General features: G+C 40.3%; 1 protein-coding gene across 1 annotated transcript; it reads left to right on the top strand.

Moving 5' to 3' along the window:
• Positions 1 to 3,369: 3,369 nt before the first annotated feature.
• Positions 3,370 to 17,321, top strand: c7b (complement component 7b). Its single transcript, XM_061733491.1, has 18 exons — positions 3,370 to 3,469; positions 3,612 to 3,667; positions 3,898 to 3,973; positions 4,953 to 5,094; positions 5,188 to 5,332; positions 6,852 to 6,990; positions 8,593 to 8,721; positions 8,856 to 9,099; positions 10,690 to 10,803; positions 10,879 to 11,045; positions 13,099 to 13,327; positions 14,179 to 14,350; positions 14,612 to 14,699; positions 14,821 to 14,953; positions 15,735 to 15,926; positions 16,474 to 16,570; positions 16,687 to 16,871; positions 17,022 to 17,321. Exons 1-18 carry the CDS (start codon positions 3,437 to 3,439, stop codon positions 17,195 to 17,197), a joined length of 2,517 nt encoding a protein of 838 aa, XP_061589475.1. The 5' UTR covers positions 3,370 to 3,436; the 3' UTR covers positions 17,198 to 17,321.
• The last annotated feature ends 1,010 nt before the right edge of the window (positions 17,322 to 18,331 follow it).

An 18,331-nucleotide genomic window follows, 5' to 3' on the forward strand; every position in this document is an offset into this window, starting at 1 on the left:
AAAAATCTTGTTTGTGCAGGCTCATCATTTGCAATTAAAAAGATAGACATAAAAACAAAATGCATAGTGCATAATTTAGGAGTACACTTGAGTAAACAGTAATGTTTTTAACCCTGATTTAAAGGAGCTGACAGTTGGAGCAGACCTCAGGTCTACAGGAAGTTTGTTTCACCGGTGAGGAGCAGAATAACTGAACGCTGCCTCACCTTGCTTGGTTCTGGTTCTGGAACCACAACAAACCAGATCCAGATGAACCTCAGGGGTCTGGGAGCTTCATAGACAAGTCGCATCTCTTGAAACTCGGGCTCGAGGTTCCTAGAACCCACTTGCGCGGTTAGTTATTAGTATGCTTGAGGTTGTACATGTATTTATATCTTTTTTTAGCTTACCCAATTCATTTTAAATGATTGATTGATTTTATATTTCCACCTATCGTTGGATAAAGGATTTTAATGCACTATGTCTGCATCCCCTTTTTAAAATAGATCAAAAATTGACAAAAAAAAGTGAATCTACCAAAAAAAACAAAAGAAAAGGCCTGGAAATAACACTTTTATCATTATTAATATTATTTAAGGCATGTAAAGAAGTTGCTTCGAGGCCCCAGGAACTGCTTCATAAAAGTAACAGAAGTCAGAACTGAAAAAAATAACAAAAAAATAAACTATACAAAAATATGCACGGCAAATAACCACAGCATAATAATTAAAAAACTTCTGACTCTTAGGCGTGAACTGGTTGAGTGACATTTGAGTGAGTAGCAGCATAGTGAGAGGTCCCAGTCTAATAAAGTTTTTTTTTATTTTTTTTATTGGGTTTATACCTTTCCCCTATTTAATCTGAACTACTTTGCTGTAACGTTTTCATTCTCCTTCTCTTCATGTGGATAAGACTTGATGGAATGACAGAAATGTTATTGATGAGCAAAAGATTAATGAACAAAGTTTAATAGTTGGAGGTTGAGGAAAAATGAAAAAGATGATATAATAATCTCTATTTGTCAGTATAAACCTCACAAAACACATTGAAATAAGTCCTCTGATTTTAACCCATCACTAGTGACACTAGGAGCAGTGGGCCACCATTTGTTGACAGGGGCGCCTCCAAAGATTTTTCATAGGGGTGGCCAGAAGGGGCCATGTGAGAAAGTGAGCAACCCCTCCCCTTCTCACCGTCACCGGACTTTTAACTTGTGTGGCAGGGTGGAGGATTGGGCGTGGTCTGCGGGGGAGCAGCACACAGGTGTGCCTGGTTCTGCTGATTGGGCCCACCTGTGCCCAATCAACCTCCCCACCCTGCCTGGCTTCATAACCAGTGGCTGCATATCAGAAAGGGAGCTGCTGAGTGGAGGTAGCTTGCTGAGAGGCTATCCTCAATGTGCCATTTTTTAGAATACTGATTTTGCCTTTCGCCTGTATGTCTTTGTGCTTTTTGGCATACAATAAAAAGCCTTATTTTTTGGCATTCCACGCTCTGCGGGGTCTCTCCTTTACACCTCATCCCCCAGGTCCAGTTTGCCTGATCCCCTTGTACGTGGGGAGGCCGCTCTGGTGCCTCACAGGCCACTTAAATTCTTGGGGTGGACACCAAAACTAAAAGCCATCATTGCAGGATTTTATTATACTGTTGTAGTATACAGGCTCAGAAATACTTAAAGAAACGCCTACTGATGATTTGGGATGAAACGCATAACTAACGAGAGAATCTATGTGACCGGCGGAAAGTGTTTTTTTTTTTTTTTTTTTGAGGCATGTGGGGTGGCCAGTGGGGTGACCAGCAAATTTGTAGGGGGGGCCATGGCTACCCCAGGCCACCTCCTGGTGGCGCCACTGTTTGTTGAGCACCTGGTGAGCAGGTAGGGGGTGTTAGGGCTGTGCACAAGGGTCCACAGCAGTTCTGTTGCCAACATGGGAACTTGAACCTGGGTCCTCCAGACCCAAGCCCACCTCTGTACCCCACTCCCTACCATATAATAGAGATGACTCCAATAAATATGGAGGTCTGTGTTACCAACGTTTGAAAATAAAATAAAAACATGTGGAGAAAAAGGCTGTTGGGGTGACATCAAAACTAGACATAAGGTAAGTTTGACAGAGTGAACTATGTACATAAAATATGATGCATCTCTTTGTTTTCATGTATCATATGCTGACTGATATGTCAAAATATGTCAATGTGAGTAATAGTCCTGGGAGACCTCAGTCACGCACTCAAGGGTCACAACTTGTTTTTTAGACTATGTGTTGACAGATCACTCACACAATCTCTGCATGCTTTGCATAGCACACACACACGCACGCACGCACGCACGCACGCACGCACACACACGCACGCACGCACACACACACATACAAACATGTTGCCAAATTAGTCGTTTTTGAACCACAGATCTGTTTTTGTTAAATTTTGCTGTGATATACACAGAGCTAGTCTTCAAATGTGACAAGTGTTGTTTCAGGAAAGGAGGTCGATCCATATTTGAAATTATTTTGAATTCACTGAACCTATAAGTTCCAGGACCTTTGTTACACATTTGTGAATGATTGAGGATACTTCAGATCATCAGATAAGCAGTCTGAGGTGTCTGAGGTGCTGTTTCATCTTTTGTGTACATTAAAAGCAACATTTTTATTATTGCCTCTTAATTATATATACTGTATTTCAGTTAGGGCTAAAACAGCAGCTTATGCAAGGACGTATTGGTATTTCTGGCTGAGATGCAATAAACGACTCCAGACACTGATTTCACATAGAGTAAAAGGGAATTGTCATGGGAGATTATTTAGGTCGCAAAGATCATGGACTGGATCAGGAATAGGACTTTTTAAGTACAAATTTTAAATCTAACTGTACAATCTTTACTAAGAATTTCATGGATATGAAAAAAATGAAATTAGGAAGAAAATACATAGTTGAAATAGGGATTGAAGTTGTGCTTTCATGTTGCAAAATTTACTGGAAAGGTTTGATGAATTTTTCCAAATATGCTGTATTTGCAAGCAATCCAGTTAAAAGTGATCCAGCATGTTCCAAATTGTGATTTTTTTTTTAACCTTTGGCCAAAGCATGCAGGTTGCTTTGGAAGTCCTCATCCAGAATAAACACTTATGACGCAACCATTCCCGTCCTTTCCGATGAGTCTGTTCTCAGCAGATTTTGCCTTGTGTCAAAACAAACAGCTCTCTACAAACAGGGTCACCGTGTTATTGGACATAAACCTCTTAGTGAACAGAAGCCTCATTGGTTGAACAGGAGCAGTGTTTATCTGCTTATTTAAAATAATAAAAAACCCTGTACTCTGAGGGGAAATTCCTGAACTCTTGGGTCTGTTGAGAAATCCTGCACAAAAACAAAAAACCTTTCCCTTCCAGATGTTAAATGACTGCTGGCCACAGAGCTTGAGCAGACAAGAACGCGGAACTCTGAGCAGCACATCATGAATTTAAAGCCCTTCAAAACTCTGCTACCAGTAAGATTTATCTTATATTCTGAGAAATGAGTGAAGTTGGTTATTTATCATTTAATTTAATCTCATTTAATTAATAAATTGATATTCTCATCAGTGGTGACATTTTAAAAAAAAAGAGTAAATCCTCTTCTTTTTTGTTTAGCAGCTGAATTTGGGAGCTACTTTGATGTTGTCACTCGCCTTAGTGACACCGATTCGGTAGGAATACTCATACAGTCACTCCTCAGCCTGTCTCTTATCTTCTACTGCTTATCAGTTAATAAGCATTAATAATTACGTTAAATATGTGTCTCTTATCTCTATGTTTTGCTTACAAACTGTAGTTCTGAGCAGAATTTTCAATATGCAGTTCAAACGGTTGCCTTAATTGTGAAGACGGCAGTGAAATATAATTATTTTCAGATAATGACAATGCTCCTTCTTCTCAGCTGCCAGCGGCCGGTAAACTGTGGATGGGGGTCTTATGGAGATTGGTCTGAGTGTGATGGATGCACCAGGACACAGGTACTTTAGATCACTGCTCCCACTCTTAAATACATTTTCTGTGATGTCCGTAAAGACAGCCATGTAGCTGACTTCACTGAAACGCCGTTCAACCCATTAATTCATTCAGCAAACGTTCTCATACTACTAGTCCTTTGCTGTCATTGCCACAGTAGCAAGCAGTTAAATTTACGAAAGCGCTATGAAAACACATGTACAATGGTACATCTTTTTTGGAATGGATATGGTTAAAAGAAAAGGAAATGTTGCAAACAATGCCAACCCCGTGGCACTAATCTTATAAGTACATTAGGCATGTGTGAAATTTGTAAACCTGGTTTGACCAGGTTGACACAGTTATTATGAAGTAATAGAAACATATTCAATCATTTGAGTTTGTTGAATTCATTTCAAAATAAAGACATAGGTTTGTCATGTCCCTGCAAGATCATTCCCCTTTTGTACTGTTTTATTTGCTGTTTTAAGTCCCGGTCAGGAGTGATTTAATAAACAGGGTGATAAAGACTGTGAACGGTGACACAACACAGTTCTTTGTTGGATTTTAAACCCAAGTTTTGAATGATTTAGTTTAGTTAGCATTAAATTTGAACTGTGTTGTTTTGTTCCATTCGACAAGAATGGCATTTACATTTAAAGAGGACATGAATCCATTTGGGTTTACTTTGTAATTTACCAAAGCAAATCAATAAACCTCTTGTTCCAGAGTTGGCCTTTTATGTTATGTATGTATTTTGTTCCCAATGGCAGGGTGAGGTTGGGGGTAAATACAGTTGAGTGACTGCAATCTCCAACTCCACTAATAGATATCATTACATTCTGCACAGAAGCTTTATTCCAAATGAAATGACATTGTTTTCATGCTTTCTTTGTATCTAGTTTATTCTCAGTCAAAAGTAGAAAGTCGAGCCACAATAGATGACATTTCCAACAGTTTCAAAGCAATGATGTGCCATCATTTAGGTTGTAAATTCTTTTTCAGGTCCGGACTCGTCACGTGAATGTCTATGCTCAGTTTGGTGGGGCACCATGTTCAGGTGGAGCCACTCAAACGCAGTCATGCGTCCCACAGAGGAAATGTCCCCTGGAAGCCAGCTGTGGAGGCAGATTCCGCTGCACCTCCGGTGTGTAGCGAGTAGCGGCATTCATTAAATAAACAATAAACTCGCTCACAACTGTAATGTGGAATAAAATATGCCTTCTGGTCTCCCATGCAGGTCAGTGTTTAAGTCCCTCTCTGGTGTGTAACGGAGACCAGGACTGCGAGGATGGTCTGGATGAGCGAAACTGTGACCTAGACAACAGACAGTACTCATGTGACCTTGACAAAACACCTCCCAACTCTGAGATAACGGGCAGAGGGTAAGGCCCAATCCCAATTCTCCTTCACTCACATTTCTTTTCTCCACTCGTCCTTCTTTTCTTCCCTACCCCTAAAAAAGAAGGGGGAGATTTTAGGGCACTTGAGATCTAGGGCACTTGGCCCAGGTGCCTGTCCCATTTCTCCTACTCCCCCTCGTTTTCATCCCTAACCTGATCAGGAAGCAGAGAGCCAAAAGCTGTTTTAATTTCAGCTGTAGCGCTGTTAATATGGCACTTTATTAAGTTTTAATATTTTTTCAGGCGTAAAAGTAACCGTTAAGATCCCCAACCTGGGCTCAGTTTATCCAAATAACGCCTGTTATAGATATTTGACTCGACGTTTTCGGAGATGGGGGACAGACGTGTCCGCCGGGTCAAGCTGCTGCGTCGTCCCGGGAGAGAAACTCTCTCCCGGGACGCAGCTCTGTTGAGAATTACGCTGGCTGAAATAAATCATTTAGGAAGATGTTGGTTTAATAGATGAAATCTAACAGTTGTAGCTACGCCTGTTAAGAAATTTGCTCCGAAATTTAGAGATTTCTGTCTGCCGGCTCCGGAGCTTGGGTCTGCGTTAAATCGACGCAGAGCCTACGGCGTAGGGTACGGCATACGGCGCGCGTCGCCGCGTACATCGACGCAGAGCCGTAGGCTCTGCGTTGGTGTAACACGGAACCATAAATCCCTTTATTCTGACGTGATCTTCGGCAACTTTATCTGAAAGTGTGTAAATTACCCAGATAACAGCTGGATTACTTTGTGGTTTCTGAAAACTATTATATCAGAAACATCCAAAACAAATCTGACGAGTCACAGGATTATTTCTCTCTATTTCTCACAAAAAAATGCTTGCTCCTGAGACGAGTCTGCCTGTTTGCCTTCCGTCGGCGAGTCAAATCGACACAGAGCCTACGGCGTAGCTTACGTAGCCTACGGCGTAGCTTACGTAGCCTACGGCGTAACCTAACAGCCTTTACTCCGGCGCTAGTCTTCGCGAACAACGGACAAAAAAGGGATTATGTACATTCACTGAGTGAATATTATGAAAGTAAAATATACATTTGTCGCTAGAAATGTAATCAAAACGCATTTTTATGCAGAAACTAACTCAAAATATTGATTTATTCACTAAGAAATGTCCGCCATGTTTTTTTTTTTTATTCAGTCTGCAAATGACGACGAAAAGCATTCTGGGAAATTTTCATAGCCCCTCGCTCGCGAAGTCAGCATCTGAAATCACTCGATCCGTAGGGGCTATTCTCAGCCCCTAGCCCTCGTTACGCACACTCCCCCTAGATGAAAAGAGGAATTGGGACACCACTACCCTCACGGGAACGCGCAAAATTTAGGGGGAGGGATGAAAACGAGGGCGAGGGGGTCAATTGGGACCCAGCCTAAGTAACTAAGGTAACCACCAGAAACCTGATCAACAGTCAGTGCTTACATCACAGCTAATCAATCAGAGTTGAGAATGTGCTCTATAAAAGTCAACAGAAAGCATTTGTTGCGCTATTTCTCAAAGGTACGATGTGCTATCAGGGAAACTGAGGGCAGGTGTCATCAACACTCTGAGTTTTGGAGGACAGTGCCGGAAAGTCTTCAGCGGGGACCACAAAGTGACATACAGACTGCCGCAGAACATCCTCAGATACAACTTTGAGGTGAGCCAAACAACAACTTGTTGGTGTTCAGTTTCAGAATCAAGATCCAGACATTACTGTGGACAACGTGATCTTAATTTCTTTATTTAGATGAGGGTAGACGATCTTGATAGTCTGAAATCATCCCTTCTCTCACACTAGAAGCTGGTATTTTGTTCATCAACTTATTGTTTACCGTTCAAAAGCATCGTTCAGCAGTCATTGTCCTGATTTTTCAGCTTGAAGTAATTTCAAATGCTGAAATACATTCTCCCTTTACATTCTGAGTATGATTCAGGTTAAAGCATTTCAAATTCAATTTGCTGAAAAGCTGAATAATCACATGTGTAGGGTATATCTCTTAGGACACACCTCTTAGCTTGTCAGTGCTCTGTTTGGTATCAGTATCAAGAACTCATGTCTGAATGAATGTTCCTTGTTTTTCAGGATCTGTAATCGCCCTAATTCTTTACTCTACCATTTTAGCTTGCTACTTTTTTCTGATCAGCTATAAACATGACCAAGGCTCATAATAAAACCAGGAACCAGTACTGGAGTTGAGGGGGGATGAGGGGGGATGGCATCCCTCCTGAAAGAAAAACGGTACAAATCACCCCCCCTGTAAAACTGCCATCCCCCCTTTCCATCCCTTATGTCATTTCATCAATGAATGTGGTTTTACTGCTATTTCAACATTTAGAGTCATCACCAGAAAAATAACACCAGAAAAATAACTTATTTGACCATTTTAACCTGTTTCAGGTAAATTTTCACTTGAAATAAGTAGAAAAATCTGCCAGTGGGACAAGATTTATCTTCTTATTACAAGCAAAAAAATCTTGTTCCACAGGCAGATTTTTGTACTTATTTTAAGTGAAAATCTACTTGAAACAGGTGAAAATTGTTGTTTTTTCCAGTGATGAGTCTTGTTTTAAGTGTAATGAGATTTTTTTTACTAAAACGAGACATTTTAACTAGAAATAAGACAAATATTCTTGTTAAGATTTTGAGTTTTTGCAGTGATCCATTTTACTTATCCTGTCAAGGACAGAGTCATATTGATAACTTCAGAAAACTGTTTTTATTTTTGTGTATTTCTATTTATTTGTTATTTTTGATGTATTTGATGTAAGCCCAGTGGATATTTAAAGCTTACAGAAGGCTGCATTTAACTGCTGCTATGTCATTCCTGCAGTATTTCTGCAGGTGTTTTGGTCACTGCTATTATTTGTAATATATTATATTATTTGTAATCAGCACAAATTATCTGTCCCCATATGATAAAATCCACCATCCCCCCTGGTTTTTTTTTACAACTCGACGAGTACTGCCAGGAACTGCAGGTTTTTGACACTTGTGAGGGCAGCATCCATCCAATTTTTCTTGAAAGTTTCCTCAAAACCACAAAGGAAACGTTTGCTGGTATTCTAGGAATCACAGAAGATCAATAGCATGTAACTCTTGGATTAGAATATCTAAGTCTGGTCCAAACTGGTAAACCAACATTTCTGCAACGCTGTGATTCCTCAAGGCATGAACAAAGTGAGGCCAAAAAAAAGTATCTGAGGCCACATTTCTATTGAGTGGAAATCCTTAACTCTGTTGCTTTTGTTCGCACCGCAGGTGCAAGTAGACAATGAAGAGAGTGACGAGTCCTACGAGAGCTCCTGGTCTTACACGCAGCACATCCAGGCCAACGCCTTGATTGGACATGACCGCCGTACCTTTCACAAAGAGCTCACAGACAGCAAGGTGATTGTATAACCTGAGATGTTTCACCACTCAACATTCATTTCATGAGTTCTTAAACATCTGTGTTATCAACAAGATGAGAAGAACTGAGCGATGGCCTGACGTCTCTCAGTCTTCTCCCATCTATCACCCAGGCCCACAGACTCATAATCTTGAAGAATAAGGTGGAGCTGGCCCAGTTTCAAAACTCTGCCCCTCAGTATTTGACTTTGTCGGAGGGTTTCTGGAAGGCCTTGTCATCTCTGCCCCTCACGTACGACTACTCAGCCTACCGCCAGATCCTGCAGCTTTATGGTACACACTACCTGTCAGAGGGTTCACTGGGAGGAGAATACCAGGGCTTGCTGGAGTTCAATCTTCAGGCATTCTCATCAACTAGTAAGCATGTGTATTCAACTATTGCATTAACAGAAAACATGCATGCAGAGAAAATATAATTGAGAGCAATTTATGCCATGCAAAAGGGAATTATGAAACTCAACTTTTATGAAAACTGTAGAAAATGATTTATTAAAGGAGCCTGAGGCAGGATTGAGGCAGGATTTATGAAAAAAATGCGTATACGTTTTAAGTTTTCTAGTAATAATGTCAGATGAAGCGTTCCAAACCCAAAAGAATGAGCCCTCTAGAGTCTAGAGTATCTCTTCGTTGCCTTGAACAGGTTGTGTGCTGCCAAATGTGCTGCAATTCGGGCCCAAATTTCCCGCGCTGGGCTGCGGATGTGACGTCAAATGACGCTGCATGCACGTTCTCCCCGTTCTCCCGTGCCGGCTGCGATGTTGGCTGCAGTACCCCCGACGGCCATCGTGGTGAAGGGTGGCGCTAGAGAGTCTCATTTCTTAAAAGGAGCCTCATGCTCCTTTAATAATTCATTTAATGATTCAAGTTTTACCCATTAGTGGGCTCACAAAAAGGGAAACAAGGTGGATACCCTTATTTAGTTGATATGATAGTTATATAAAAAGCCAATTTGTCTGAATTGAAGATGTTTAAAGCCGGGCATACACTGTGCGATATTTTAAATCGTATGAGACTGCCCCATCTCACACTGCACGACTAGATCGGGGAGTTCAAAAGTTTAGAGCCCACGATTTATGTTCTCCCACTGTACGACCTGATGCTCTGATGCTCCGTCTGCTGACACTATACGATCATAATCCTCCCGTCGGACTTCTGAGTATTGGAACTCGAGGCCGGTTTTGGGGCAGGGGTGGGCTGTGTCCACCCAAACGTGCGTCCTGCCCACCTGATCAAAGGTAATGGGGATCCTTTATTTTTTTATAATTATATATATATATTTAAAAAATCCCAAAATATCTGTACTGTTTCTGATTGGGTGTGGGCACTGCGCATCATTTTTTGACACAACAAAGAACGCATACCGCAAAAGTTGTGTCTCGGCGGAGGGACCCGACGTCCCAGCAAAGTGAGAAGAGAAAAAAGAGTTCAGCAGACAGCGCACAAACTAAAGCCTGATTTATGGATCCGCGTTACACCAACGCAGAGCCTACGGCGCAGGGTACGCGGCGACCCGCACCATACGTGGAAATGCAGTCTTTTTTTGCTATTAAAACATGATTTGTAATGTGAATTTGCAACACTTAAACTGCAAATAATAGTTTTTGACGTGACATCAGAGATTGCGCATGCTCTCCGCGAAAGGATGAGTCAAATCAGGTCGTAGCTGCTTCAACTGTGCGATTCCTTCACGAGGAGCGACCAGGATTTCAAACACGCTTGATTTTCTTGCGACCTCACGATTTGTGATCGGGAGCTCGTCGTGAGGTGTTAATCTCTCGTCGTTACCCCACGTACACTGCACGAGGCACGAGCACCGATTGGGTCAAAATCGGGCCCGATCAAAACAAAGTCGCACGACTGGAAAATCGGCTCAAAACGAGCCGATAATCGTACAGTGTCTGCCCGGCTTAAGTGTGTTTACATCTCTTGATTCTGTCTTGTTTAAAGGTACAACGGATATTGACTACCAGAGATGTTGGAGAAAAGTGAAGCGGTTTCTCTTCTTTAAGAAAGTTAAAACCATCTGCGAAAAAGTTAGAAAATCTCTGAGCTCAAGCTCCAGTGAGTAAACATTTAGATTTTTTGAATGAAATCAAACGTATCTAGAAGCAATACTTGATTGTTATCTGTCTTCAGGTGGCAGGGTAAACACAAAGCCCATTAAGGTCAACGTGTTTGGAGGAGATCCAACTTTCATTAGTGCTCTGTCTGTTCTGGATCTGGAAAAGCCAGAGGTCAACGGAGAGATCTACCATGACTGGGCCTCTTCTGTCAAAGACTTCCCAGATGTCATCGATCAGAAGGTAACAGTCAGAGCACCTTCTCATTTGGTTAATGTGAAATGTTTCCATAGCTTTCATCACCTTTTATTTTATTTTTTCTACATTTCTCTTACATATGTAAGGTCATCTTAAATATTAATGAAACGTGTGCAGTTTTATGAAATCTTAACTGAGAGCTTTTATTTCTCAGTCTGAAAAACAACAACATGAACAGAATCTTGTAAAATTAAAACCATCTTAGAGATTTTATCATGTGTCTCATCAAAATGTTCGTCCAAATTGTACATATGTCACATCCTGTCATAATGAATATTGTTATAGATGAGAAATATGGCAAAGGATGGCCCACAACAGCTTCTGAACTGTCGCATTTAGTTCAAAACTCTTTAAAAGGCAACAAATACTTTCAAAGATGTTTTTTGTTTGTTTTTATTTTGTTTGCTGAGGTGAATAAAAAAGGAGTCTGAGTGACAAAGTGTGCAAACCTGTCATTGCTGTGAAAACACAATAAAAATCCTTAGTTTGATTTTCAGATAAAAAAAAAAAGATTTTAAAGCACGAAAGCATCTAACAAGAGTTTATTAAATTCTCTTGTACGGACCAGGGGAACAGAGTGTGGTTGAGGTTAGGATGAACCATTTCATTTTCATTTCATTTTATTCTTTATTTCATTCAAAAACAAAACAATTTAATACAAACACAAATACAAATGTTCCTAACTTATGAATGAAAAGGGAGCAGAAAGAAGAAGAATCTTATCTGATCTGCCCCTTTCACAAATGACATAAATTAAAAATAATAATAAAAAAAAACAACTAAGTGAATAAAAACAACTAAAATAAAATTAAAATAACATTTTTCGTTATATTTCCTTAACATACAGGCTTTAATTGTTCTTTTGAATGTAATGTTTGATTTGGATTCTTTGTTTTCTTTATTCAGATTGTTCCATAAATTGATTCCTTTCACAGAAACACAACGTTCCATCAATTTAGTCCTTCATCTTGGTTTTATAAAAATCTCTGTTCCTTTTAAGTTATACTTGCTTTTTCTTTTTTCAAATCTTTTCTGAATGTTGATTGGTAAAGTTTTTTTTATGAGCTTTAAACATAATTTGCAGAATACTATGGTCTACTAGTTCATGAAATTTCAACAAATTTAACTGAAGGAATAATGGATCTGTTGGATCTCTATATCGTTTTCTACTAATTATCCTTATGGCTCTTTTTTGCAGAATGAAAATTGATTGAATATATGTTTTACAGGCATTTCCCCAAACTTCAACACAGTAGGTCAGATATGGAACAATCAGAGTGTTATATAAAATGTACAATGCTTTGTTGTCCAATGAATCCTTAACTTTGTGTAACAGAGCAATTGTTTTTGATATTTTTATCTTTGTATAATTGATATGTGATAATTTAACATCATACGAGACTGACTGGAGTGAGGATTAGTAAGTGGTTAGACCTTATACTTCCTGAATCTCCTTAGGATCCAACAGGCAAGCTAAGGTTGAGCACTTGTTTTTTCCTGCTGCAGAATCAAATGTTCCTTTGTGATACGTGCATGTTGAGCATTTTTAAATGAAAAGCTTCTTAAAAACACATGTGATGGCTACATGCATGATATGTGTTTGAAGGGTGTTAAAGCATGCAGATTACAGTATTTTTATTTTTTTTGTTGGGGGGAGATATTCAGCCATGGCACTGTCGCTCATGCACAATATAATAATAGCACAACACACATAATATAGTATTCTCTGTGTTTACTCTTTGTAGTATCTTTAATCATTAGTATTTTTTAAACCTAGTTTCATCTTGGATGATGGGTGAGACAGCTGTGACCATTACATGATATTCTAGTATTTTTGAAGTCACTTTATGTAGCAATATTACTTCTGCCCACATGGGGTCAGCATATCACAAGAAAGGCCCTTGTGGGAGAAAGATACCTCTCATCATTAGTTGCTCTTTTGTCAACACAGTAAATCTATAATCCACCAAACCCATTTATTGTCAGATGTAACCCATATTTTGTTCATAAATTAAGACATAATGGATTTGTTTCCCAGTTGCGCCCTCTGTATGAGCTGGTAAAGGAAGTGCAGTGTGCAGGTCTGAAGAAGCTCCACCTGAAGAAAGCGACAGAGGAGTACCTTGCAGAGGAGCATCCCTGTCACTGCCGGCCCTGCCAGAACAATGGCCAACCGATGCTGACAGGCACCGAGTGTCGCTGCGCTTGTCGGCCTGGAACATCAGGACCAGCCTGCGAGAGGGGAGCTGTGATTGGAGAGCAGCCAGGTAAATATGATGTCATTTACATGCATGCATCTTCATTTCTTTTGAAAAAACTGGATGTAGTCTATCATGCTGCCTTGCGGTTTGTAATGGTTCAAGTGCATGTACACATCACTGTAATTTGTATCAAATGGTTGAATGGACTTCACTGAGTCTAAGGAGAAAATCACATATGTTAATATTTATTGCAAAAGCATTACTGGGTAAACTACCTCTGTACATATCCAATTTATTAAAATATTACTCTAGCAGCTATAACACCAGATCATCAGAGAAAAAATTCTCCTCATGGTCCCAAGCACTCGAACAGAGTTGGGTAAATCAGCCTTTTCCTTTTATGCACCGCAAGCTTGGAATGAGCTACAACACATACTCAACTTGAAATATTTACCCTCTCTTAACATGTTCAAACACATGTTAAAATCAGTTTTCACAGAACAATGTCATTGTTTTTAATCAAGTGTCATTCTTGTCATGAATTATTTTTAGCTTTCTGATCCTTGTATGTTTTATGTTTGTTTCTTGTTTTGATATTTTTTTATTTTTTGTAAAGTTACTTGTCCTTGTAGGTATTTTCTTTTATATGAAACTGAATTTATTTTTCTGCTGCTATCTTGACCAGGACTCCCTGGCAGAAGAGATATTGCATCTCAATGGGACTTTCCTGGATAAATAAAAAATAAAAAATAACCACAACAATCTAACATATATGTTGCTATAAAGCTAATCAGTGATCAGAGTCTGGACAGGAATTTATTTTCTGAGGAAACAAAAAAACAGTTGGACAGAGGTTTGGACAGCATGCAAATGTTTTATGGGACGGTGACATCTTCCCTTCCTACTTTTCCTTACAGGGGTGCTCCATGGCAGTTGGAGCTGCTGGTCATCCTGGTCATCCTGCTCTGGTGCTCAGAGATCAAGGACCCGGAGCTGCATCAACCCTGCTCCCAGCAGAGGTGGACGCCATTGTGTGGGGCAACAGATGGAGCAGAAACCTTGCGATGAAGCAGGCATCCAGTACTTACAGTAAGGTCCCACACAGAGTAGGAAGACACCTGAGGTTTGTCCTTCTCTAAGTTAGTCTTACTCCTAAAATTTAAATCTGTCTCATGTGAAGATCAAGTTTGTGACACAAAATCAACCAGAGAGCCTCCTAAGTATAATTATAACCCGTCATATCTACATTTCCCAACTCTGTTTATTAGTTTTATGTAGTGTATAACTGACAGAACTATGTAATGAGTCTATAGGATTTTAGCCGTCTAACGGTTGACTGTTTGCATGCAGGATGATGGAGCCCCACTGTTTTAGTCTTTCTGTAACCCCACCGAAAACATGTGCGCCACCTCCAAATCTGGGGAATGGATTTGTCCGGGTGAGATGAGAAAAGTGGCATTTGCAGTAATGTCCCTTACATTTTTATTTGGAGCACAGAGAAGCCTGCTAAATTGTAAAGCGAAAAAAAGCACATATGCAGTGTTTTCTTATTTTCTTAGAACCCTAAAGATTTTTACACAGTTGGAAGCACAGTGGAGTACTCCTGCATAGACGGGTATTACCTCAGTGGACACGCCGTGGCCACATGTGCTGAAAACCAGAAGTGGAGTACAGGAGCGATGGTTTGTAAAAGTACGTCTTCACCCCTTTAATCATCTACATCTGTCATTATGAGTATATTGTATAAGAGGAACTACTTACCTTAACATATTTTAATGGATTTGTCCTCAAACTTGGAATACAGATCGATCAGAAAAGTCATTTTAGTGACAGCTTTGCCACCGTGTGAGCACATAAGGTCATTTCTTGGAGTCTTTTCTTGACTATTGACATGATTTATAATTTTTATGTCCGATCTCCAAAATATCTTTCCTAAATTTGAGGGACAAATAGTTACCTCAGTTATTATTTAATTTAGCCGAATGATGACCTCAGACAATATAATATGTCAAAGAAATAAAGTCCTTAAAGTGTCAGATTAGGCTACTGGGTCATAAACTGTTGCAGATGTAATTACAATTCCAAAGTTGTGTTACTTTAAAGGAGCATGAGGCAGGATTGAGACAGGATTTATGAAAAAAAATTGTATATGTTTTAAGTTTTCTAGTAATAATGTCAGATGAAGCGTTCCAAACCAAAAACAATGAGCCCTCTAGTGTATCTCTCCGTTGTCTTGAACAGGCTGTGTGCTGCAAAATGTGCTGCAATTCTGGGTCCGAATTTCCCGCGCTGTCCTCCAGATGTGACGTCATGCACGTTCTCCCTGTTCTCCCGTGCCGGCTAAACTGTTGGCTGCAGTACCCCCGACGGCCGTCGTGGCGAAGGGTGGCGCTAGAGAGTCTCATTTCTTAAAAGGAGCCTCATGCTCCTTTAACTTCCTGTTGTTCAATGATCCCCTTTCTCTCTGTTCCAGGTTCTATGTGTGAGATTCCTTCAGTGAATAGTTTAGTTATGGTCACGCCCAGTAAAGCAGCCTATCAGATTGGAGAGAGTGTGTCCCTGTCCTGTCCTGAGGGGTCGGTTCTGGGCAATGAGGTGTCTGATATTATGTGCTCTCCCAGTCTGCAGTGGTCTCCTTCTCCTGCTGAGGTTCACTGTAAATCAGGTACAACACATCAAGGTTATGTTGAAGAAATTTCAATGTTTGCATTCGTATCAGAAAATACCGGAGAAACTATGCCATGAAGGACAGTTTAAAGGAGCATGAGGCAGAATTGAGGCAGGATTTATGAAAAAAATTCGTATACGTTTTAAGTTTTATAGTAATAATGTCAGATGAAGCGTTCCAAACCAAAAAGAATGAGCCCTCTACCGTATCTATCCGTTGCCTTGAACAGGCTGTGTGCTGCAAAATGTGCTGCAATTGTGGGGCCGAATTTCTCGCGCTGTCCTGTGGATGTGACGTAACATGACGCTGCATGCACGTTCTCCCCGTTCTCCCGTGGCGGCTTCGCTGTTGGCTGCAGTACCCCCGACGGCCGTTGTGGCGAAGGGTGGCGCTAATGAGTCTCATTTCTTAAAAGGAGCCTCATGCTCCTTTAAGATATGAAAACTCTAAACATCTACTTTAAAGTAATTAACAAAGTCAAATGATGTATTTCATTTTTTCCATTCTGATTTGCAAATATCTGCTCTCTTTAATCCCATTTCAGGGCCCACCGCTCACCCTCCTCCTGCCAGTTTGAGATGTAAACTGTGGGAGAGTGTAGGCAAAAGTGGCTGTGTGTGTAAAATGCCCTTTCAGTGCTTGTAAGTATGACTTTTGAGAAGGTTTTTTTGTGCTATTGGTGCAGTAAAATGCCCGTCTAATCAAAAACATAATTCAAATCTTGCTTCCCACCCTCCTTACACGTGTGGTTTCATAGAACATCTCTGCAGCTGTGTGCCAGGAGTGGCTCAAACTCAAGAAACTTAGTATTAGGAATTTGTAAACTCGGAGCACTTCAGTGTTTAGGGAGAAACTTCACGCTGGCCAGTGACAGTGACTGTGACTGGCCGGAAGAGACATTCACATCCTGTGAGGACTGCAAACCAGGGACAGTCTGTCAAGGTGAGTGTGCTGGGCTTCTGTACTTCTTTTAGTAACTTTTTCTCTGTTATTCCATACCACAACAAAAACATTTATGCAAGCATAAAAAAGTGTAAAATAACTGCAAAACGATTTTCTTACTACAGCATATTAATTTCTTTTCAATCATAGAATCAGCAAGAAAATGCATTTGTCAGGATGCATCCCAATGCCCGAAAGACTCCAGCCTCCTGTGCATTAGCCTTGATGATGGCACTGCCATGACCATGACGGAGTGTGAGGTGGGGGCCAGGCGGTGTGCCGGTGAACACGTCAACGTGACAAACATTGAGGCTTGTCCTGAGTAAGGAAGATTATTGATAGGTTTCTTTCCCTGTAAAAAATTCAGTAACTCTTTTCTTTGTTAGAAATTTATAAATTAAAAAAATGTTCACTGTCACGGAGGACTTACGTTTGATGATGTCTTGGATAAGTTGCTTTTTTTATTTACTGTTTTTGTTATTAAAAAATAAAAATTCCAACTATTTCTACAGTTGTGATTTTGTTACAGTATCAGCTATTGTCATTTTATACTTGTACATGCACAGTGTTAAAAAAGCAACTAAAAAAATTATAGCAATAATCAGAAGGATTTTATTAATTTCAACAGGTTACACTTTCGCATGAGGTGAATATTTTTTTCTTTTTTTTTTGTCTGCACACATGGTTAATACCATGCTGGTAAGAACCTAAGGCATATATATGTGCATTGTTAATATATTTATCTCATTAATATACATATATACGCATACATACGCATACACATACATATATATACACATACAGACCCAGTTTTTTTGGAGGGGAAGGGGGGGTGACATCCGCTGCTAATCCAGGACGCGAGAACACACATGGAGGCGCACGTCGAGCACTGGAAATCTGAAGAAAAAAAAACAGAACAGACACGAAACAGGCACGGAACCAGCAGAAACACGAGCAGCAACTGTCCCAGGTCCCGAGACCCAATCACAATCTGAGCTAAGCTACCGCCATTAACTAACCCCCAAAACTACAGAGCAAGCATGCAGGTGAACGAGCCGATGTATCTATGTGTGTGTGTGTATGTATATGTCTGTGTGGCTATGTGTGTGTGTGTGTGTGTGTGTGTGTGTGTGTATATGTGTAGATGTCAGTGTGTGTGTGTATATGTCTGTGTGTATATGTGTGTGTATATGTCTGTGTGGCTATGTATGTGTGTGTATATGTCTGTGTGGCTATGTGTGTGTATGTGTGTCTGTGTGGCTATGTGTGTTTACAGTATGTGTGCGTGTATATGTCCGTGTGGCTGTGTGTGTGTGTGTGTGTGTGTGTGTGTGTGTGTGTGTGTGTGTGTGTGTGTGTGTGTGTGTGTGTGTGTGTGTGTGTGTGTATATGTCTGTGTAGCTATGTGTGTGTGTATATGTCTTTGTGGCTATGTGTGTTTATGAAGTTTATCTATAGTG

Source organism: Cololabis saira, chromosome 11, assembly GCF_033807715.1.
Source record: "Cololabis saira isolate AMF1-May2022 chromosome 11, fColSai1.1, whole genome shotgun sequence".
In the NCBI taxonomy this organism is placed as follows: Eukaryota; Metazoa; Chordata; class Actinopteri; order Beloniformes; family Belonidae; genus Cololabis; species Cololabis saira.

Bases quoted from the DNA above. Each gene is read 5' to 3' on its own strand.
- c7b (XM_061733491.1), top strand. From the start codon at position 3,437: ATGAATTTAAAGCCCTTCAAAACTCTGCTACCA. The intron at 5,333-6,851 runs GTAAGGCCCAAT...TATTTCTCAAAG, and splicing joins TCTGAGATAACGGGCAGAGG to GTACGATGTGCTATCAGGGA. The intron at 14,700-14,820 runs GTGAGATGAGAA...TTATTTTCTTAG, and splicing joins TGGGGAATGGATTTGTCCGG to AACCCTAAAGATTTTTACAC.